Source organism: Leptonotus elevatus, chromosome 1 (assembly GCF_054856555.1).
Source record: "Leptonotus elevatus isolate MCC_2025b chromosome 1, RoL_Lele_1.0, whole genome shotgun sequence".
Lineage (NCBI taxonomy): Eukaryota > Metazoa > Chordata > Actinopteri > Syngnathiformes > Syngnathidae > Leptonotus > Leptonotus elevatus.
In genome coordinates, this window is record NC_141239.1 from 32,564,175 (window position 1) to 32,587,879 (window position 23,705).

General features: G+C 42.0%; 1 protein-coding gene and 1 long non-coding RNA gene across 2 annotated transcripts in view; both read right to left on the reverse strand.

The window, feature by feature from the left end:
- Nucleotides 1-1,543: 1,543 nt before the first annotated feature.
- Nucleotides 1,544-13,266, reverse strand: LOC147181737 (uncharacterized). The gene is made up of 4 exons (XR_015097072.1): nt 13,135-13,266; nt 11,137-11,273; nt 8,753-8,899; nt 1,544-1,626 (listed from the first exon to the last, which is right to left on the reverse strand). It is a non-coding gene; the product is annotated as an uncharacterized LOC147181737 (long non-coding RNA).
- Nucleotides 13,267-17,357: 4,091 nt separating this feature from the next.
- Nucleotides 17,358-23,705, reverse strand: part of tbc1d16 (TBC1 domain family, member 16) — a 30,955-nt gene continuing 24,607 nt past the window's right edge. The window contains exon 13 of the mRNA XM_086093151.1: nt 17,358-22,308. Coding sequence (XP_085949277.1) covers nt 22,027-22,308 — 282 coding nt within the window. The 3' untranslated portion in view covers nt 17,358-22,026. The remainder of the gene's footprint in view (nt 22,309-23,705) is intronic.

Consider the following 23,705-nt stretch of genomic DNA (forward strand, 5'->3'; position numbering starts at 1 on the left):
ATATTAAGGCTTTCCATTAGCATAACATTCTTCCATGCTTAACGTGTAAACCCTAACCCTAAGTACGATGTTTTGTTAAATATTTCCATAAAAAAATTATTTTTAAATATAGATTCAGCGGCATATCGAATCCATTGAAGAATTGTGCGCTCTCATATCGCGATATATTGCTGATTTTTTTTTTTAACACCCCTAGTGTTACACGTGATTGCCGATTAATTAGCTTCAAGCTTCAACCGTGTGGTGTGGTAAAGTTGACAATGGTTCAATCCCTACTACAGCGTGCCGTTAGCTAGCTAGCTAGCTGCACCCTGAAAAATACATCTTCAATGGATGCCACAAGAACAACTCAATGACATTATTTGAATTCCCAAGTGTTATGATATGATATTCAGGCGGATGCCAAGAATTGTTGGTATATAACTGAGCTACACGTGTGCTGCGTGTTTCATAAACATTTGATTTGTGGTGCCCCTGTTAGCTTTCAAGCTAGCTGGTGGCTAGCACGTCTTGTCGACAAAACCAGCCATGAGAAGCTTTTAGCAGTTATACTTTCGTGGCTGAAAAATGGTAGGATATGTAAGCATAAAATAGATGCCAAAGAAAGTATCATCCATTTTTAAGCAGGCTATTGTTTTGTTTCACACATTTAGCGGACACGCCCACAATGTTCAAACGCGGAGACAACGGTTGGATTTTTCACAATTTCAAAGGCTTATTTTATACTTGCCAATTTTTTAATCATTCTAATTTGGCATGGTCGTTCACAACACGCCTCTCTGTGGTGCGTCAATTTTACAAAACATTTATTTTAGAGGGACTGGAAAATCGGCAGTCGTAACATACTTGGCACGGGCGGTACACAAAAAAAGGATTGTGACATGCATAAGACATGAGCTGTGTACGGCATGCGAGTGGGTCGTGGTGCTATTCATAGAGCCTGCTGATAGCAGCTTGGCTTGTCTGGAAGTGCCGGATTGCAGTGGGGGGCAGGGGGGGGGGGGGGCAAAGGAGGGGTGTGCAGACGAAAGACAAAGGAGGGAGGCTGCAGGGGAATTCACCTGTGGAAAAGAAAAGAGAGATGATGTTTAGTAAGGGATAATTAGAGCACGAAAACACACATTATGTGCCAGACACTTATGGCTTGTCACGTGACTGTGGCTCTGAGGCGGGGGGGGGGTTACCGCAAAAAGGCTGATGGAGTGAGACAGGAACACGTGTAACTATAGCGCACAAAACAAACACGCCACATGCATGGAAACCAGCAGCTCTCGAGGGGAACCAAATCAGAGGTACAGCATCTCCTATGAGTTTCATTAGGGACCTGAGAGACAAGTTCACTGTTAAACAAAGAGAATTACATGTTGTGTATTTAAAACAACCACGAGTCTCCGCTAGCTTAATGCTAACACATAATGGGAAACGCCATAGAAAGGCTAATGAATGGCATTCTACTGTATGTGGCGTTGTTGTAACTCTTTAAAACAAAAGTTGGAACACAAACTGAAGCAATGCACGTAGACAGACAATTAAAACAATACTCACAGGCATCTATTCTTTATCCTTTACGAAGAACGAACAAGATGACTTCTGAGACGTTCTGATGTCCTCTGTCTCCATGTATTGCTTCCATGTGGTCAAGGCGCGCACACCAGAAAAAGCAGCAAAATGTCCAATGATTTGAAGGATAAAGTGTGGCAAAAATGATTTGTTTTTATATTCTATTTAACTCATTCACTGCCATTGACGGCTATAGACGTCAAAAATTCATTTGAACTATTTCTATTAGTTTTAAAAATGTGAAAATCTAGAAAACATTTATTGTACATTTAGAACAGATATAAAATTTGTGATTAGTCGTGAGTTAACTATTAAAGTCCTGCGATTGATAACAATTAAAAATTGTAATTGCCTGCCACCCCTAATTTTTAACAAGATTATCTAAAAAAAATTCTAGGTTTTCATACTCTTGTTAACAAAAGTGGAAACAAATGTTAAACTAATAGAAATTGTTCAAATGAATTTTTGACGTCAATGGCAGTCAATGAGTTAAGGGCATCATTACTGTATGTATTTATTATTGAGTGTTATTTGTCTCATTAAAAAACACATTCCAACATTTTTTGTAGTTTTTTGGGGGGGGGGGGGCTGAATGAGATTGTCATTTTCAATCAAGGATGATTTTCAATATGACGGTTCTGAGTTGCAAGCAGCGAACGAATTAAAATGGCAAAGACGACAACCTGGCTCTGGGACCTGAACACTGGAAATGAGTCCAAATATTTGATGTGTTCCTATTTTTGTGCTGCTGCGAGATAGATGCTAAATGCGCCAGTAAAAAATGAAATAAATAAATACTGCCTCTCCTCTACTTTTTTCTTGCACTCCTGCACATTTGGTCATTATCTTGAATTCAATTTTTAATTGCAGCACACCCATTTCCTCATTGGCGGAACGCTTAGAGGGAAAAAACCCCCACCACGTTTCCATTTTCATGCCAGGGCAAGTCTTGTTTAACGTGTTTGGGAATTTTGCAGACTGAGCTATGCTATTCTGGGCATTCTGGCAAACCGAGGGCATTTTCTATTACACGCTATGGGGTGCAACTGACAATTTGGTGGGCTAGACATTAGACCAGGTGAAAACAGGTCTATGTTGTGGTGCAGGTGGTGTGACGTGATTTTGGTGATTTTGATCACGACGCAGAGAGACACGCCGATCTCCAGCACGCACTCCAACGACTGCATTTTGCTTCCACCATGTAGACCGCACGCTCCTCTTGCGCTGGATTTTAAGGGAATGAGGTGAGCCACTCCGATTGGCCAGGAAACAAGCTGACTGAGTTGAAGTTAGAAATGTGCTTTTGCGCCATTGAGGGAGTAAACAGTCTACTAATGTCTTTAATGTATGACGAGTGCGATTCTTGTCCCGCTCACTACCCGAATTGGCGCTGCGTCAATAACTTGACTTCAATATGTCAGGACTTTTCCAACAACTTTGTGCCATTTTCTAACAAAGAGCAGAGCAGCAGGATCCATGAACATTTCCAAGGGCATCCACTTCTATGCCTTTCTGTGACTCTTCCAGTCTCTGTTGCAAACTGCTGACAGCTCAGAAAGCCACTACCTAAGCCTTCGGGCGGTTGATTAATCGTGAGGCGTTGTCTTTGGCTCATGATGAAAGAGGACAGTGGGAATAGCATTTCTAATGGGACCAAGGTGTGTATTGGTATATTCTTTGTGTGTCCTGATGACAAAACAGGAAGTACTGAAACACTGAGCAGGCCACGCATAACACACATATCAGAAACCACCACTGCAGGTAGACAAGGAGGTCATATTAAGAAATGTTATTGGACATCCTGTCTGTAATACATCGCTTAAGAAATAAAATCGTTTTTTTTTGTGTTTTTTTTGTTCTGGTATGCTTGAAGGTCAGACCTCGTTAACTCAGACTGTGATATTTCCTACTTCACAGCAGCCTTAAATGAAGCATAGGCCCTCATTGTTGATGTTTTCAAACCAATCAGTCTGAGATAATTCAATAGTAGCAGTAGTAGTTTCAAAACGTTGTGCCAGCCGTGCTTGGAAATGTCTTGCCTGGCTGCATTCCTTCACCCAAAACAAAGCTGTTGCTATTCACCACATTGCAACAGATACCAGGTTGGCCTTGACCGCCACTCTTAAAGCTTCTTGATACCGTCGCTTCTCACCACTTCAAATGGCAACTCGCATCTCTCGGGAACTCGCAATGACTTTGTGTGTGTGTGTGTGTGTGTGTGTGTGTGTGTGTGTGTGTGTGTGTGTGTGTGTGTGTGTGTGTGTGTGTGTGTGTGTGTGTGTGTGTGTGTGTGTGTGTGTGTGTGTGTGTGTGTGTGTGTGTGTGTGTGTGTGTGTGTGTGTGTGGGGGTGTGTGTGTGTGGGTGTGTGTGTGTGTGTGCGGGGCCTTAATAACAGTGATAGTTCATTGCTAACACATGTTTCATTAAGTGCAATGTTCAAGAGGAAATGGAACATTCGAGAGTGTGGTAATTAAAAACAGGTCAAAAGCAAGAGGGGAAAGACAACAAATGCCCTTTAGGAAGGATTTGACAAAGTATGCATTGAGATTCTTTATCCCCAAGCCTATTGGAAAAGACCATTTGTGCTTGATATTCCAATTACCGCCACATCCCATCGTCTTCCGTTGTACTCCCTCTATCCTATCTCCTGACCCAGACGTCTGTTCCCAGGCCGCCCAAGCTCCCCCACGCCAGATTCCTGCGTCAGGGAGGAATGTACGTGCCGTGCCACAATTAACATTTCATCGGTTTAGCATCCACCCACACACAACATATGCACACACACCTATACAGGCCACTTAATGACGCCATATTTTTGAAGGGCAAATATTTGCACGAGCAAAAGCTGCCTTGGAGCGACTCTGTGATGAACGGGGAATAATTGAAAGGAGCTTGAGTACATACATACATATATATATATATATATATATATATATATATATATATAAAACTTATGATGGTCCTACAGTCAGTTTTTTTTAAATCAAATCAAAATGAATGAATAAAAGTTAAACAACAGTCCATTTGAAAGCAATGCATAGACATTGAAAATAAGTCACAACTTGCTCAGTTCTCAACCTATTTTTTTTTTACGAGGTTTACTTTTCTTTAAGAATGTTCAATACCACCTTTTTTCAGACTTATACCAGTACAGGTACTCAACTCTTGAGTAGTCACCGATACCGATACCAAGTACCCATACCACTAGTACTTTTGATACATAGAATTTACCACATCAAAAAACAATGACAGATAATCTTAAAGAAAGATCGATATATCTCAATGTAGCATTTTTTTCTTTAAAAGTGCATGAATTTAACGACAATTTTCTATTCTTCTTATTTCTAATTCCTAATTGTAAAATGGTAACATTATTTGTAATTAATTCATCAAAATTAACACGTTCAAGTCCCACCCTTAGTGTACATACAACAACAAGAAATCCTGGCACACCAATGTGTGGCGAGAGAGAGAGCAGGAGGAGGGAGCAGTGTGTGTGTGGGGGGGGGGGGGGTGAAAGGTGGAGTGCAATATTTTCTGTGGCAATATAGACCAGATCCATTAAAAAAAAAAAAAAAAGGTGAAGCAATGAATGTACAAGACCACCACAAAAGAAGAAGAGCAGCACACTCAGTTTCCCATTTCCCCAAAGAATATCCCTCCCTGCTGCTGCCCCCCAGCTGGGAGGACACACAATCACATTCACACGCACACACTCCTATCACACACATCCAGCCCAGCTGTCTGGATGGGGGAGGGGTACGCTGAAGGGATGCAGGGATGCTGATAGAACGGAGCATAAAAGAACAGAGGAAAGGAAAAGAAGCTTGAGAACATCAGGAGGAATACAGATGTAAATATTACACGCGTACACAAATTGGGTGAAAAGAACGAATGGGCTGCGAGGCTAAATGTCCACGTGAAAAAAAATGTCCACACAATAAAGGTGGGATGTCAAGGGGTGTGTCATACAAACATAGAAAGACAAGAGCGCACACACACCAACAGCCACCTGACTCAGCAGCGTGCCCTCCATCACAATTCATCACCTTTGTGCTCTTGCCAGCTCACACATGCACACACGCACACGCATTCCGACAAAGCCCCCTGCAGAGGAGTAATTGGAAAGTCAATAACAACACACAATGCCATATGTGAAAACGGACACACGCACAATTTGGTCAGAGCTTGTATCCAAAACTAATCTTTGTATTGACAAAAAAAAAAGGAAAAAAAAGTTGTTATTAATTATATAGAATGTCATAACACAAACTATTAAATGATTTAAAACTTATGTAAAATAAATAATTAAACATAGGTAACTGCTAAGTCATCATTGTTTTTAACTTTCAAAAAAAAAAAAGTATGTGTGTTATGAATTAGCAACATTAATTAATATAAACATTTTGTGGCCTACTTATATTTATTTTGAAAGAAATGAAGATAGAAATATCATATATGCATTTCCTAGCCCCTTCCCCTAACCCCAACTATCAAAAATGACTGCCTACCCCTATTCCTCAACCATAACCCAATTCAAACCTAAACTCTAAAACCAAGTCTTGACCCTCAAAAAAAGGTCTAAACTTGTGGGACCAGGCAAAATGGCCCCACAACTCTGTGAAATCCCGAAACGTTGGCCCCACTGTGTAACAAAAACAAGACCCCCCCCCCCCCCCCACACACACACACACACACACATCAACAGGCCATACTACACAATACAATGTTGTAATAATTGTATCAAAACTCTCAGCCTTTCTAAAGATGCACTTCTGTTTTGACTGACGCTGCCAATGAGGTATTAATGTACCACTACTGGCCTAACAAAATCAAAAGCACTGACATATACCGACATTGACAACTTAAATTCTAATATATGATCCATGAAGGTGTATTCATTTAGTCCCAAATGTGTGCTTCATTTCATAGTGTTTCGCTTGGCCGCACTACTTCTAGTACACGTACATTTTTCTGTCCTTTGATTGGTCGGCCGAAGCAAGTCAAGTTTGACTGGAAAGTCACATGACATCTGCAGTGATCCGCACACATGAATACATTTAGTATAGTAATACATGTAGTTGTATCATTGCGAGGTGATAGCGGTGGCATTGAGGCGTGGATGAAGTCAAGTAAGCCGCCAGTGAATGCATGTAATAATATGTGGTTGCATTTTACAAGTGGTGTCGAGTTACACTGACAACATTTGGGTTCGCCGCAACGAGACAGCTGGAGCCATCAAAACGTTCCTTCAGATGGATCCGAGACGCCATCTTTGCATCTCAGCTCCATCATCTGCGTACACGCTGCTGGGAATGAGACGCCTCTCACACACGCACGCACACACAACTGCCGACTGCCTTATAAGGCAATTATCTCTCCCTCCCTCCATTCTCCCATCGCTCCGACCGTCTCTCCGTCTCCCTTTCGGCGGCACGGGGGGAGGGATGAGTGGTTTCAATTATGAGCAACAAAGACCAAATTAGGCACCTGGCAATTCCAATATGGCCTCTTTGTCTGCATCAAGTAGATGGGATGTGGTTGCGGTTCTGTATGACGCATGCACACTCACTGGCCACAACATTAGGTACACCCGCTGGCTCAAATACTGCGCCTTTACGAAGACAAACGTGCTGCAAAACATCGGCTGAACGAAAGGAAAGGGGCCGTTAGGACGCAATTCATGTAAACGGCAAGAACCAGATATAGACTCGGGGGAACTAATAGGTCACCCCTCAACATACACATTGACGAGCACAACTCTGTGGAGTCTACTGGAATGACGTTAAAGGTGACATCACCTCTAACACTGTGCAGGGAACTCGTTTAAGACTCTACACTTGAATTCATCTGAGACAATGTTTACGTGATTCAGCCCAGGTGCTGCTGTTTTGGTTAGCAACAGGCTCAGCATTTAATTGGGTTGTGTTTTCCTGATGGGTCTTTTTAACACCACACACATCAAGGGGAACGCAAGGCAAAACATTTGATTTGCTATTATAGGTGCTGTGTGCCTGTAAACACGGTATTCTGATTACTATTGTGTTAGTGGAGTAAGAATCAAGAAGACAAATCCGTCGGTTTTCGTCCTTCTCAGGGGGCTGCCATTTTGCCCTCATACTGGCCTCTGCAATTGACGTCACAGTGCCGTCAGACTCGCATTGCAAACGTCACTTGACAAAACCCAGCAAACACCTAAGCAGTGACATACAAAAAAATCTGTGTCTGACCAGTTCATTATGCACCAAAGATTTAAAGCAATCCATTTTTACAGTATACAGGCATTTAACCAAATTAGTTTCACCCGTTATTACCTAAAACAGTGGTTCTCAACCGTGGTCCTCGAGTACCCCTATCCAGCCTGTTCTCTCACAACCAACACAGGTGTTTCAAACCATCAACGAATCAGCAAGCTCTACATGAAACCTAATGATACTCAGCTGTGTTGGCTGTGGGAAGACATGGAAAACAGGTTGGATAGGGGTACTCCAGGACCGGGGCTGAGAAAAACTGACCTAAAATAAAAAATTAAAAAAACACATCCAGACTTTTAATTCTAGGGCGACATAATGTTGCACGGCTCCTGCACGGTGTGAAAATGGCTCACTTCTCGGACAGGTGAGTGTTCAAATAAGTTAATAGATTTGCTATTTTCAACACTTTAAATTGGTGAATTACGTAAAGAGAACAGACGACGTTGGGACAGACTCATACTGAAAAAAATGGAAGTCTACCATATTTGGACATAAAAGATTCCCGCCCGGCACTGAAGATGTTTAAAACAATATATAATGGCTTTGCATGTTTTTATTTACTCTGATGTTTTAGTTTTAGGTTATTAAAAACAATAAAAGGTGAATAATGTCTGTGTGCAATTGCGGCACTTTGAAGAAAAAAACGACCATAAACTTCCACAAGATCTATTGCGAAAAAAGGTAGGATTCAGACCTAGCAGACTCTCTTCCATAAAGACTGAGCAGCAGGCCGCCATTGATCGGCGCACGGCCGCTTTGAGAGCCATCGACTACTTTGCGATCAATAGTCGCTGATTACTGCCTGAACTAAGCAGCGAGGCTGAGTGATGTTTTTGGCAACAAAGATCTTCCAAACACAAGCGGTTTGCCTGGCACCCCATTTTGCTCTCACATGCGGCCGCCCGCCCGCCCACGCTATAATGTACAAATGCATTACCTCGCCATGTCGATGGCCTCTCTAATGAGGGCTGGCAGTTTGCAGCTGCACGGTCGCACCCCCAGAGGCATTTGTCACTTATGTTGCTTTTCCACTGCACAGTAGCGGCTCCTTGGGGCCCACTGTTGTCTGCTTGGAAACTAGTACCTGGGGAAAGTTGGAAAGCCACACCAATCAATAGTGGAGGAGAATGAGGATCTCCTGTATTTACTTGTCAGCATGCAAAATGATTAAAAAAAGGACAACATTAGTAGGCATTACAGAATATACTGTAAAAAAAAACCCATCAAGAATGATGTCTTATATATATGGCAAGAAAGCGAGGGGACACTCGGGTCCCCGCCACCACGTCTTAAAGTGCATCTAAAAGCAGAAACATCATCTGCACTCAACCCTCTCGTCCGTGTCCATGTTTGGCACGCAGAGGCTTGGCGTTCCTCACGGGAGGCCGAGGAAAAAGGCCGGCCTCTAATCCACTGAGCTGCTCAGCGAAAGAGTGCTGACTTTGCCCTTTTTCCAATCAACTGCCCCCCCCCCCCTTCCTTAATCCAGCCGGCTGCAGGTCTGGGGGAATAATCCTGGATTAGGAGGTCCTCCCCACAGCGCGGGCTATACGTACGCCCCCCCCCGCCCGCCGTAGCCGACGGTGCCTGAGGCGGCGTGTTATTCATACGACGAGAGAACACAAGGGCCCATCCAGAAAGAGGCAAACGGTGCGTGATTAGGCTTGAATTGCTTGGGAGAGCGTCTTGTCACCCCGAGGGGATCTGTGGAGGCACATAATGCTAAAGAGGGATAATACTACACGGGCCTGCTGATATTACACGTGCTTTTTGTAGGAGCTCCTCAGAGAGACACTTTGTTAGTGCGCAGTACACTCTAATTGGTGTAGTCTTACTATTCTTTTCATCAGAACCTTCATGTGTGTGTGCGTGTGTGTGTTCCCACCTGAAAACAAAAACAATTGTTGGCATGGCTTCAAATGTGCAGTAAAATATATGCAATGTTTTGAATGTGAGTCTTATATGCATGTGTAGCATTAATAAATGTGATCTCATGAATGATTCATGGCCACATTTTGCATTATGTGTATTTTTTTTTAGAGTGCCGAGGATAGCTGACGAAATGCTACTCCAAACCACTCAACTCCACATGACATCACTACATTTAATAAAAAGACAACCAAATTTGATTGACACTCTGTTGAACCACAACAATACTATATTAACCATACAAAACACTACATTAAAAAACAATAAAAAAAAACACTATGTTAACCCTAAAACCAACACTTAACCACAAGATGCTATATTTGACCATATGATATGAATACTGCATTTAAGACATTCAACAAGGACTGTACATTTAATCATACAGCACTTTATTATACCATACAAAAACAACATTTAACCATAAAAAATATGCATTTGTCAAAAAACCCCACTGTAAGCAACACTTTAGTTAAACGTAATTACTAATCATAGAAACACTCAATTTAAACATAAAGCAAACATTTTCCACCATGAAACCACTACAAAAAAACACAGCAATTAATCATTTAAACATTAATTTTAAGCATAAGATCCCCACTATGTGACCAAAATGCATAAAACTATTCTACTTGACATTTTAAATTCCAAATGCGATAATACAAAACACTAGATTAAATCATTAAATACCATATTTCACCTTAAAAAGAGTGTGTAGAATTTAGTGTCCCCTAGTGGTGAACTAATAGAATGCAATGACCTCAGCTCGATCGAAATGCCTGAATTTTGAAGCTTCGCAAAATTCTTCACCTTCGGGTAGCTTTAGTAGAAAGATGGCGGCGAAACATGTCTGTCTTCTGTAAGGTGAGGCGCAACCAGTATAATATAATTAGCCGACGAGACCTACGATTATAATAAATAAATAAATAAATACCCCCAAAAATACCTTGATGTAATACAACTTTTTTTTTTTTGCATATCACTGAAGTCAATAGTGTTTTTTCTTTTTAAATGAATAAACAATTGAAAAACCCAAACATTTCACACACTGTCCCTTAAAGCCATAACAACACTAAATGGAACCACAAAAAAATTTGACTACTATAAGATTAGCTTATAAGAAAATACGCTGGTTACGGTGTACCTTTTGTGCTAACTTCTAGTGAGAAAAAGCCTTCAGAAAAAGATGCATTTCTCACTAATAAATGTTAACAAGCAGTTATGAATGACATGCCATTCATTCATTGTGATACCTATAAATTAAAATGTGAGTTTTCTTCAAATGGCTCAACAGAGAAAACAACAAACGTATGATTGAAGGTCAAAAGTCAATCTGTAAGTGTGTTGAGAAAAGGTATGGAAGATTTTATGACACACACGCACATGTTTGTTTACCTTGCTGGCCACGGAGGAGCCAAAGTTGCGTCAGGGCTCAATGTCCCAGAGGCGTGCTGAGGCCCAGCAGGGAGACCTCATGTGTCAACGCATCATTGGCAACATCACTAACGCTTGTCCTGATGATGACTCATAACCTAGAAAAGATTACTTATGCAACATTACACATTGTACAGCGTACACACACACACACACACACACACTGAAAAAATACTTGTATTAGGCTTCCCCACATAAACGGGCATTCCAGTAAAGTTAAGCGGTACCTTAAGTTACAAATGTAATTTGTTCAGCAATCATGCTTGTTACTCAGAACACAGCCAATTGAAATCATCTTTCCCAATTAAAATGAATGGAAATGCCGTTGATCCATTGCAACTTCACATTATGCTCATTTTGAAGTGCATTCCTTGTCCACCAGGGGGCAGTATATACAGACAGACACATATGATGAAGACAGTCACAGCTGACTACTGTAGTATGAGTCGTTTTTCGCAGAGGATAAAGAATATATGCACCGTCTACATTTGTGTTCAAATAGCCGTTGCTTAAAAGGTTATAACATCACAACAAGCAATGTTAGCCAGTCTATGGCGTTTTGCATAGTCTGTTAGCAATAAACTAGCCAACTTTCCCACACCAAAATTGTGCATGTTGTTTCAAATACACAACATGTCATTTTAATTTGGCAGTAAACCTGTGTGTGCAACATTCGTTGTCGTGATTGGTCAAAACAAAAGTGAGGGAGGCATGCACAAATTGACGCATCGTCCAATCAGCTCTTAGTATTCTACAAAAATCTCCCGCCTTTCCGGAGCAAATCACAGTGGAGCGGTCCCAGATTGATATTGTGGAGAACTCACAATTATCAACCTGGCTATTGCCAGGTTACATGTGCTTCAGAAAGAAAGAAAGGTCTCTGGTCACAATTATCTGTCTTTGTCTTCATTGGATTTTTATTTATCAAAAGTTCTACTGTACCTTCTGGTACCAGTCTGAAAAAAAAAATGTAATCGAACATCCCTAAAACCATCCATCCATTCTCTTTCTTTTTTTTTCTTTCTGAGAGCTCAGTATTCTTCATTCGGTAATCTTACCGATTCGACATGTCATCATCATTGTTCTCTCTCTTTTTCTTCCCTTTTTCTTTTTTTTGTATGTGCGTGAGTAAGTGCATGTGCGAGTGTGTGTGTGCATATGTGTGTGCGTGTGAGTGTGTACTCATTAATTCACCAAAAACCTATTAAAAATCCCATACCGTTCACCTAAACCGAATACTTCAGAATTAGAGTCGTGAAGTTGTCAGGAGACCCGAGGAAGGATCAAAGAAAAGAAAAGTGAAATCCAGCACCGACCAGACATCACCTCATCCATTTTCTTAACCGCTTGTCCTCACAAGGGTCGCGGGAGTATATCCCAGCTGGCTTCGGGCAGTAGGCGGGGTACACCCTGAACTGGTTGCCAGCCAATCGAAGGGCACACATCCCTAAAACCAATTCAACTTTCTTTCTTTCTTTTTTTACATTCGCTTAAAAAAATATCATACAGTGCTATCAATGCCGTAACACATTTAAGGTTGTTTGTATTCATGAAGCTATGCATGGTATTTTTGTACTCCATTAATTTGTAGTGATTTTTTTTCATTATTGTTATTGTGCCTTGACTATAAAATATGCTAGTAAAGATACAGAGACACTACAGGTGATTGCATTACTGCTTGGGTGGCTAATTTCAAGTCATTAAAATGTGCTTAATGTTAGTCATTATTTGTAATAACAGCACCATTAGAGTCGACGTACAGTGGAAACACTGTTCCGTCATTTACATCAGTTCATACATTCCCTGTCGTGCTCGTCCTAATTATAAAATAGTTGCAAGTGAGCTGGAGCCTGCCCTAGCGGATTTTGAGCAAGAGGCGGGGTACACTCTGAACTGGTCGCATTCATTTATAATTTTGACTTGAAGCATGTGTTTGGAGTGTGGAGGAAGCGGGAGTACCTGGAGTAGCTAGCGTTAGCCACCAGCTGATAGCCGGCTTGCCCGCCAACAGCAGCGTGATGGAAGGTCACACCGGACGTTAGCGAGGATCCTGTTGGGCTTGATGCAGCAGAATGCAGGGCGGGAAACTTGTCAAGATGGCGCAGAGAAAGGTCTGGCTTGCTAGTGGGCAGCAGTGGTGGATTAGCTGCTAACAGCTAGCTGTTAAAGTAAACTATAAGGTGGGAGTCATTAGCAAAATATGTACAGTATTTGAAAAATGAGATTATCTACAATGCGTTTCATTGCTGAGTCAAAAATGAAATTATTGTATGAAAATACCAATCCATGCCCTTCTCCGTAAATCGCTTATTTTTAAGAGATAAGTCACAAAATGAGTTTTAAGTGATACTAATATGTTTTGGGTTCATATTTTATGGATTGAAGTGTTATTATAATAGACAATTTAAAAAAAAAAAGGGGGGGGGGCTTGATCCCAGCCCAACTCCCGCGTGAATAACACACACACACACACACACACACACACACACACACACACACACACACACACACACACACACACACACACACTCACACACCTACTTGTCTTCGTATGATTGTGGGGCCATCTAATTGGCATAATGCATTTCCTAGCTCCTCCCCCTAACCCCAACCATTAAAAATGATTGCCTACCCCCATTCCTTAACCTAACCTCAACCATAACCCAAACCTAAACTCTAAAACCAAGTCTTGACCCTCAAAAAGAGGTCTGAACTTGTGGGGACTAGCCAAATGTCCCCACAATTTCAAGTCGGTCCCCACAATGGTAGTGAAACCTGGAAAAACACGCGTGTATGGGCCCCACAATGGAGCAAAGACAAAAGCACTTGTCCTCACCCACACTCTCAGAAGCGCACACACTCTCCCTCCCTTGCACAATGTTGCAAAGTTAATGTGGCACATAACACCTGGAGATGTTTTGATAGCTAAGACAACCCATGGGCTTTGACACACGCACACACATATATCTTCACTTGAACACCCCAGCAGCATCTCTTGCCTGGAGCAATTGCATAGAGAAAGAAAAAAAAAACAGAAGCCTGATTTGCATCTGCATCACTTGATGATTTAGTGCATACGAGCCTCCCAACCATCGACCGCAGCCGTCTACAAGCTATTGTCATGATAAAAGGCCAAGTCAATCTATTTGCGTCAGACGTCTATTTTCAGGGCACATTTTTTGTAGATGAATGCGTGCGGCGGAGCTAATGCGTGTCTCCTGTCATACGAGATCATCACTTTGCATAGAAACGTCTGTTCGGAAAAGGAAAAATGCGCTTGAGATTGAGGGGGAATTCTTGTGAAGATTGCACGAAGGCCTCAAGATCAATTTAAAGACAACTTGGAAAAGATTCCATGAGATGATTCTTCATGCATTCTATTATTGTGTGCCTGTCTGAGACAATTTGCAACTCATTTTAGTATAACTCCCAAAAAAAAAAAGGCCACACATACGAGGATGATTCATTTCATTTTGAGTATAGCAACAACACACTTTGAAGGAAATTAGTCACCAATGATGTAAATGCATACAGTTCTACTGATCCGTTCAGGCCATTCTCACGAATTGTTTTGATATTAAATTATGTTGAATATTTATTTTCCTGTTTGGGTTTTTTAAATGTGGCACTGCAATTAGCATGCCAGGCCAGCTGTTGCCACGTCACAGACCAACAAAACATTTTCGCAGTATATGTGGGTCAGCAAGCGCTTTTTGTTGGGCTAAATCCGACACACCCAAAAATGGACTTTAAGTTTTACAGGTGAACGTCATTTGACCTTGTGTGAACTTTTGAATGCACGTTCTACTGCAGTGGGGGGTTTCTGGCACGTGCGGCCAACTCTCAGTGTTTCAGTATGTTTTGTTCAATAACAAGGAGCTGATCGATAAAATTCACAACAGGTGTTCGATTCCAAGAATGTCCAATTGTATGCTCTTCCAGCCTCTCTGTTGCAACTTACGTCTGTAAGCTCAGTGGCCACGTGTGAGGGACTGTTAATTAATTTTTAGGTTCCAACTTGGTGTTGTGATGTCAAAATATGATCAGTACGGTGAAGAGGACATACATCCGCGCTACAAATAAAGTCCAAGTGGAGCGTCAGGCCAGCATGACTTTTGCAGCCTGTAACCCTGAAAAGCCCATTAACACCTCAAGAGGGTGCACAGAGAGGGGGGGAGGGAGGGAGAGAGAAGTGGAGGGGGTGGGGGGAGAGAGAAGAGAGACACACAGAGGGAGAGAGAGAGAGAGACAGGGTGACAGAGACAGACAGATAGATAGATAGAGTGGGAGAGAGGGAGAGAATGATAGAAAGAGAGAGAGGAGGAGATAGATAGATAGATAGAGATACAGAGTGAGAGAGAGAAGGATGGAGAGAGAGAGAGAAAGAGAAAGAGAAAGCGAGAGACAGAAAGAAAGAGAGATAGTGCGAGAGAGAGAGAGAAACAACCCCCACCCCAATTGGCCCCCCTCTATAAACAGCCCAGCCGGACATCCATCCTAATGGGCCCGAGCTCATCCGCAGCCTGGTCCGCTGCAGGTGGAGAAACCGAGGCGTGTAATTGGTCATTAGTGGGTCGACAGGCCCGGGATGTTGCGCACGCTGGCCTCGTGACAGCGGAGGGAGGGAAAGCGTGACATTTGATCGGCAGCGGCATGGAACTGACAGAATTGACGTCAAGAGTTGGGGAAAGTGAGGCCACAACATTAGGCACACCTTTGCAAACAAGAGTTGTACGGAAAAAGCACAGCTTTTGGCTGGACGATTAAGACGAGGGGGTGAATCTCCACTTGTCATATCGATTATGAGACAGAAAGGCCAACTCGGAAGTCAGACAAGTTTAGGCACCTCGCACTCACGCAAGCAGTTCATGTCGTGGTTGGTAGAAGAAAGTGTGGTGCGTGTGGCGAACACCAAGTCACAGACGTCCAAACGACAGCCATGAGTTGAGTCAGGGTAAAGTTCCAATGGGAATTTCCACTGGTTCTTGTTTCTTAATGCTCGCGATATTATACTGACAGTAATGACCAGAAGACTGCATGTTCTCAGTTGAACTTATATTTGCTAGCGCATTTCTGATGCAACCAACCCACATTAAATGACTGATTACAACAGAACGTAAAGAGGTAGAAACAAACTAAAACTGTCTTAAGCAAGTGCAGATGTACCTAATATTGGAGCATGTGTGCGTGTGTGTGTGTGTGTGTGTGTGTGTGTGTGTGTGCGCGCTTAGCTGACGCAAAGACGGTAAAAACGAGGTCACAGATATGACTTAATAATAGGTGGCGTGTTATTCATTTTCATCCATACTGTCATTTTGTCTTTATCTCATTCTACTGTGCATTAGTCCTCAGAGGGCCTATCAATCGGGGAGCTAATGGCTCATAATTGCATGCAGGCAGCTGCTAACATCACAAGCGGTGACGTGAGGGTGTGTGTGTGGGGGGGGGGGGGGGGGGCTCCTCACCGAGACTGTGTAGCACAATAATTACATGTACAGTAGAAAATTGCTTGCGATAGATTAAACCACCCCAGGGCGACGTCGGGGTGCAGGTTGAAGTCATTTCCGACTCATTTTCCCTCGCAAAGCTATTTGAGCGATGCCATGCATGAATTAACGTGATGCCCACGTAGACGGGCAAAAACGGAGACAAAGAAATGATTGTGATTCTCTGTGTTAGCGCAATGGCTTATTTTTATCACAAGGCGGCCATTTTGCCACTTGCTGTCGACTGAAAATGACATCACAGTTGCTCAGGTGTCAGGAAACAACCAATCACAGCTCAGCTACAGAAAACAGGTGAGCTGTGATTGGTCGTTGCCTGACACCTGAGCAACTGTGATGTCATCTTCAGCTGACAGCAAGTGGCCAAATGGCCGCCCCTTGAGATGGATAAAAACGGCTGGATTTTGCGTCATAACTCATATTCCACAAATGTAAAATTAATCAGAATGTCATGTTTAGACTAGCGAGGTCACATATATTATTGTCAAGAAATGTTTAACTTTCCCTAAAAACTAAGAAGAGAAAAAATAACAAACACTCCTTAAAATGTCCCTCTTTTGATTATTAATCAGATATTGCGTAATGTATGCTGCTCAATGAATAACTGTTGTACATATTTGGATTCCGTCTGTGGTAAACAAAACATTTTTTTGTCATTGGTTCAATGAAAGTTGAGAGTACTTGAAGGCAGAGCTTTATTTTTTTTTAATGAATGCCAAGAAAATGATGATTTTCATGACGAGTGATGTAACACAACACCTTAAGAGAAATGGCAACACTGTGCATTCACTGAGGACTTGTTTGGACTTCAACCCCTTTAAATAGTGTTATTCGTAGTCAGCCGCTAACACGCATACTTTTGGATTACCCCAACAAAGGCAGGCCAAATGATTAAAAGTGGCTGAAAGTTGCAGCATGTGAAAATTCCCCTCAGCATCTTGGATTGTATTTGTATGATAGTTACTGACAAAAAGGCAACAATCCCTGAAGGCTTGAAAAGATAAGGTAGAGAGCTTATGATAAACATGATTTCAACTTTACTGCATGTACACTTGGCCATCATTTTAAGTGAAGAGTTTTTTTTCTTCTTAATGCAGACAAATGATGATAAATCTGCCACATACATTATCTTCATTCAAAATGAATAGGCCTCTTTCCAAAAAAAAAAAAAAAGTCAATACAAACAAAGAATCACTTTAAATGAGAACCTGAAAAAAAATGCACTTTTGACATGTTCATTAAAACTGGCAGTCAAAAGTTGTAAATAATCTCTGAACAAAACAAAAAAAATCCTCCCTGGCTCCACTGTATATCTCAAATTCGATTTTTAAGAAAGCACCGACCCCACTTGAGGAAAAACAACCAATCCATTTGCTTGTTTCGTTGGGCTTCAGGAGCTTCGCTGAAACTATAGCAACAAAAAGAAGGAATTGGGCAGGTCAGGCAACCGAGAGGACTCAGACGCAATGTGGATGTTTATCACCTCTTTCTAAATTTGTAATTGATGGTACATTCCAAGATAGAAAAGGTCAAACTGATAGTGCTGTTTAGTAGCACTCTATTGGGAAGAATAAATGGCCCAAAACGAGCTGTTTGTTTTATTTTAAAGGGAGGGGAGGCACATATTTCATCTTTTTTTTTTTATTAATTAAATAAAGAACCTAACTGCACTGGCGCCCCACATCCCAGTTTGACAATGTCTGCAATAAAGCTCTCAGTTTTCTTCAGCTTCATCTTCACGATGAAAGTTGTAATTACAGAGTCAAAGCCAGGGGGGCTGCGGGTGGGAGGGGACTTCTCCGCTCCACTTATTACCAGATGTTTTAAAAGGTCACTAAAGTTTACACACACACAATAAAGAGTTTGAGCCCGTTAAGTGCGAGTGAAGCAAACAAACATTTGGACTGAATAGGAGGAACGACAGCGACTGTCACTTAAGGTGAGCGTGAAGCGGAAGAAGGGGAGGGGGGGGGGGGGGGGTGGGTTGATAAATAACTTTGTTGATTTGACACACTCCTGTGTTGACACGACTGAGCACACATAACAGGATTTCGTTTGCATTTTCCTGGTGTGCACAATTTTTTGGGGTTCGAAAACCATAGTGGCTCATTTTTGGCCACATAGCACCGTTTCCACCAAGCCATAAGGAGATTTCCATCGTCATCATCAGCGTTGTTTTCATGAACTAGCTTGACTGCTAGTTACATGTTACTTGTATTATGTGTAACTTTTCAGACATGTATTGGTTGCTATTACTGACATTACGGAATGCAATTTTCTTTGTGCTGTATGTGGTGAAGAGGAATTCAATCTTCCAATCTATACACAATACAACCCATCTTTCAGATAACCGCAGCGTTTCTGCAAACCATTACAAGCCAGTCAGTGTACAGTGAGAAATAAGCGAGCCAGCCAATGTTCATTTGAAGATGAGTTACAACAATAAATCCTACTGACACATCTTATACACGTGTTCCTCGACAATCGGCCGGTGATGCATTTTATAGTAAGACGAAAGCTTTCCGCATAACACCTGGTGAAAATGGGTTGCTAGCTAGCTTTAGGCTCAAATTAGCACGTGTTATCTACTGTCTATCTACGGTCAAATTGATCCATGTTTGAGCGAATGTGAAAAACCTGGAGGCAATTTTTGATTTGCTTATTGTTTGGTTTGATAGTTAGGGCCATTCTATTCTTCATGGTACTATTTTGTCAAAATTATAAAATTTATTATGAACGCTTACAATTGATTACAAATTACAAATGTTTGCAAATTAATTTTCTGTGAGTAAGTGTGTGTTTAGAAATACGCTCTAACTTTTTTTTTTCTCCAGAAAAAAAGAAAAGAAATACGCTCTAAGTGCACTCTGCTTCACTCCGACCGTTCAGCGTTGCTCAAATGTGCCGTTTGGAGTGCATCAAAAATGGAGCGTTGGTCTGCATCTTAGGCTCTACAACTGCAGACACGGTGCATCCAGGATGTCAGGCAGTCCAGCTGCTGATTGGTTTAGAACATGTGCTGCCTTTGGAAATGAATGAGGGGAGCGCGCTCTGCCTTTCCGAACACACACACACACACACTCTCAGCGTAGTGCATGCGCGTCAGAGAGAATTTCCCAACGCACATACAGAGATGACGAAAATGCGACTAAGACTAACAAGCACCCTAAAATGGCTGCAAAAAAACAACACTCAGATTGATCTTTCCTCAAGTCAGTCAATCAGTGTCGTGAAATGCCCATTCCTAATGGAAACCTTTGCCGTGTTTAAGGTTACAAAGTGAACCAAACTGTACCTACCACTTGGTGGAAACGCAGCTTGTGGAACATCAACATGTGACAAAAACAAGTGACTTGAACGCACCGAAGCATCGTGACAGAACAAGAATGTTAAGCAAACGTGTAAACTCTTTCCTCTGCTTTTTGGGTTTGTCCATCAAAGATAGTCAGGCATAGTATTTGTGTGCTCTACATGCAACAATATACAATATTGCTAAGTGCACCTGCAGACAGCATGGCGGACGTTTGCCTCACCCTTCTGCAAATCTCTGCTCCAACACTCCCTGTGTGGAATTTGGATACCAGCTATCCATTTTCTGTAGTGCTCAACCTCATTAGGTTCAAGCAGCTGGGGCTGATCCCAGCCGAATTTATAGGCAAGAGGCTTGGCACACCATGGACTGGTTGCCAGTCAATCGCAGTGCACATATGGACAAACAACCGTTCACATTAGGGAAGCGTGCAGTTTCTGTTGCCAAAAATCACGCAAGAGATATACTGCACTTAACACGAAAGATACAATAGTTAGTAATTGTGTGGGAAGAGATCTCTCAGAATCTCCTTTATTGTTGCTCACTTCTTTCTCTCTGTGGCAACCCCCTTCATCCTTGACAATCACGCTGCTTTTATGGTTTTATTGAAAGCGAAAGCGATGTGGAGCTTCAAAATCCAACACAGGTCACAGTTTTCCGTCGCAGCATGTCAGTAAATGTGCAGTGAACGCCATCTGTATTTTTTTTTTTTTTTTTGGCAATGAAGGGTGCCGACCTTAGGTTTCTTAGAATTTTTTTTCTAAGAATTTTTTGTCATTTTCACCTTGCTGTCAAAATATCAATAAAAATGTCAATGTGCTTACTTAAAAGTTTTTCTTTATGCTTGTGAAAATTCATGAAGGTCATGATCATTTGCAAACGCTGAAATCGAGGCAGCTGAACTAGGTCATGTTTTTTTTTTTTATGCTATTAGGCTAGTGGTATGCTTTTATTGTCCGTCACTGGACCGTCAAGTGAGTATGGGTTACTTGACAGTGCCCAAACCACCAAAAAACTTCCTGATGAGAACTGTTCATTATCGTGCTTACTTGGCTTGGAATGGACTTCCATCTAATGCTGGAAACATCAGCAGCAAATAATCTTTCAAAAAAGTTATTAAAATTAACTAGTTCGTTCCTTATAAATGGGAAATCGATGTAATTGCATTTATTAATGTATGCACCTGCAATTCTATTTTTTATTTTTTTACCTTTCAAACTGTGCATGGTTGTTTGTCTGTTTCTACTTATTTTATCTGTTGAATACCGTTGTTTAGTGTTTTTAAGTTTTTTACTACATAGAGTAATTTTAATTTTTTTGTTGAATTATTTGAGCACCCCAGGAAGACTAGCGACCACTTTGTGGAAGCTAATGGGGATCCTATAATAAAGAATATTGTCCTATAGTTAACACTGATTTTCTAAATTCCTGCTTCAATTCAATATTTAGTGTGAATATAATTTCTTTGTAAACTCCATCTCATTCTAATGAGGACAAGTGGTGTAAAAAAAAAAAATGGATGGATGGATTTGTAGCCACAGAGAGAAAATGAAATTACCCTAGAAGGCGCAGGAGGGGTTCATGTTCAAAAATATTTCTCTTCTAATAAAGATATGCACATATACCGGTAGTTGAAGACAAACGCATCTTTGTGAGTGCGGGAGCCCATTTAAAAGTTCACTTGCTTTGAATGAATTCCCAGTGTACAGTTTTGACCCACGCCAGTCAGAGTCTGCGGGAATCCGTGGCGGTTCGCCTCCGACCCTGCCGCAACCCCACGCGACCCACAAAAAGCCCATGGAAGAGTGCCAAGCCAGAGGCGCACTGCAACATGAGGTCACGGCAGGCTGCCAGAATGGCTGCTGATTGTCCGCTGCGCTTCACAAGAGGAAAGAGAGGCTTCGCCGACCTCGGGTTTCGTGTAACGCCGCACCACATGAAAGGCTCGGGTGACAAACGTCCTCAGCGAGACAGTGACTGCGTGGCGGAAAATATTCCAGGAATCCCGGCCCCGAGGATGCAAATCTTGGCTCCTCCTCAGGACTGTTTCCTGAAGGTGAAAACATTCCGGGATTTGCCGCTTCTCGAGGGGTCGGGGGTGCGGCTTGGGGAGGGCGTGCCCGACGGGGCGGGCGAGGAGTGCAGCGGCGTGGACGTACCCCCATAAGGGCAGCTCTGTGAGTCCGGATGCTCGCCGGAACACTCCACGGCGGGGATGTAGCGGCTATCCCACATGCCTGGCCCGCACAGTTTACACAGGTCATGGAGGCTGCAAGGGATTCTGGGTAGGAGGCGGAACTGGTAGAGGAGGCTGCGCGCCTGGAGGGACGAGGGGGAGGGCAACATGACAAGATCAACCCAGAGAGCTTTGAATGTGGATGCAAAACAGCTTGTTGCGCATTTTCATAACACACAGATTTTAATATAATCAATGACCTTGAGGGGAAAAAACCTTCAAGGTCATTGTGCTTGTCGGCTATGGAGAGAAGAAAAAAAAGTGATGCAAATGCGAGATAAACAAAAGCGGAACATCGGCCGCATGCTAACGCGATGGTTGCCGCATCCATAAACATGAGGATGCAAGGAGGCGGCACACGCTCATCATAAATCCTCGCCGCCCGCCCCCGCCGCACCACAACAAGGCCAGTAAACACCTCACAGCCTGTGTGGGCAGCTTGGGAAGCGCTGCAAAAAGCACCAGGACGCAACACTCCCTACATTTAAAACTGCGACATGGAACAATTTGACCTTAAACGGGCGTCTTTAAAATCATCCAGATGGCAAACTGGCTTGGAATTAGGCGGATAGTGCTTTGGATATTGCCATGGTAACCCCAGATCACTTATGTTAGTAGTTTATGAGCTCGGAAACATCATGTTTTGAAAGTCTTATATTTTTTTGTAGCCGACGATAAACTGATAGACAATTCCACATCTATTAATGATGATGATGATGATGATACCATTGACTTTTTTTCAGCTGTCACTGACTTTCCTCGGCTGCGCTGGTGGCACCCCCATGGTCATTCAATCACATTCAGATATGTTCACCGACTCGCAGACAGTCGGAACAGGTTAAAACTTTTAACACCAATTTACATAACAAATTCCAGGGTTGCTAGCAACTGGCTACAGTATATAATTGTACTATATACTTTTGCGAAATTACAGGAGGATAGAATGCTGAGCAATAAATAATCTATTATAGTAGTACAACCCACAGTTGTGTTACAGGATTGTTGCGAGAGTTCTATAAGTTTCGACTGTCTGTGAGACCATGAAGGTGTCTGTGAGCATTGTTGTGACATTTTTCATTCTATGTAAATAAATACTCTGAATAACAATATTTATATTTTGAATTTGGGAGTTATGTTGCCATAGTTATAAGAGTTAAAAAAAATCATATACCAAGCCATCTATACCTAAAAATATCAAAATCTGAGAAACTGATCATTTTGCAGTGGTCTTTTGAGTTTTTCCAGTGCTATTTATACAATATCTGATGTTATCATGTAGCATGCTATGAGAGCTGGGTGACTGATTTTAATGATTATTTATTGATTCATTTGAGCTCATTTGTCACCCTATGGCTGCATAGGGTCATCATTTGTGACCCTAAGGCTGCAAACCAAATGGTGTTAGTTTACAAAAGGCAGTCATTGTTGCCAAATTATTTTATTTATTTAGTGACTTTCCAACCCTTCTAGGGAATATTTT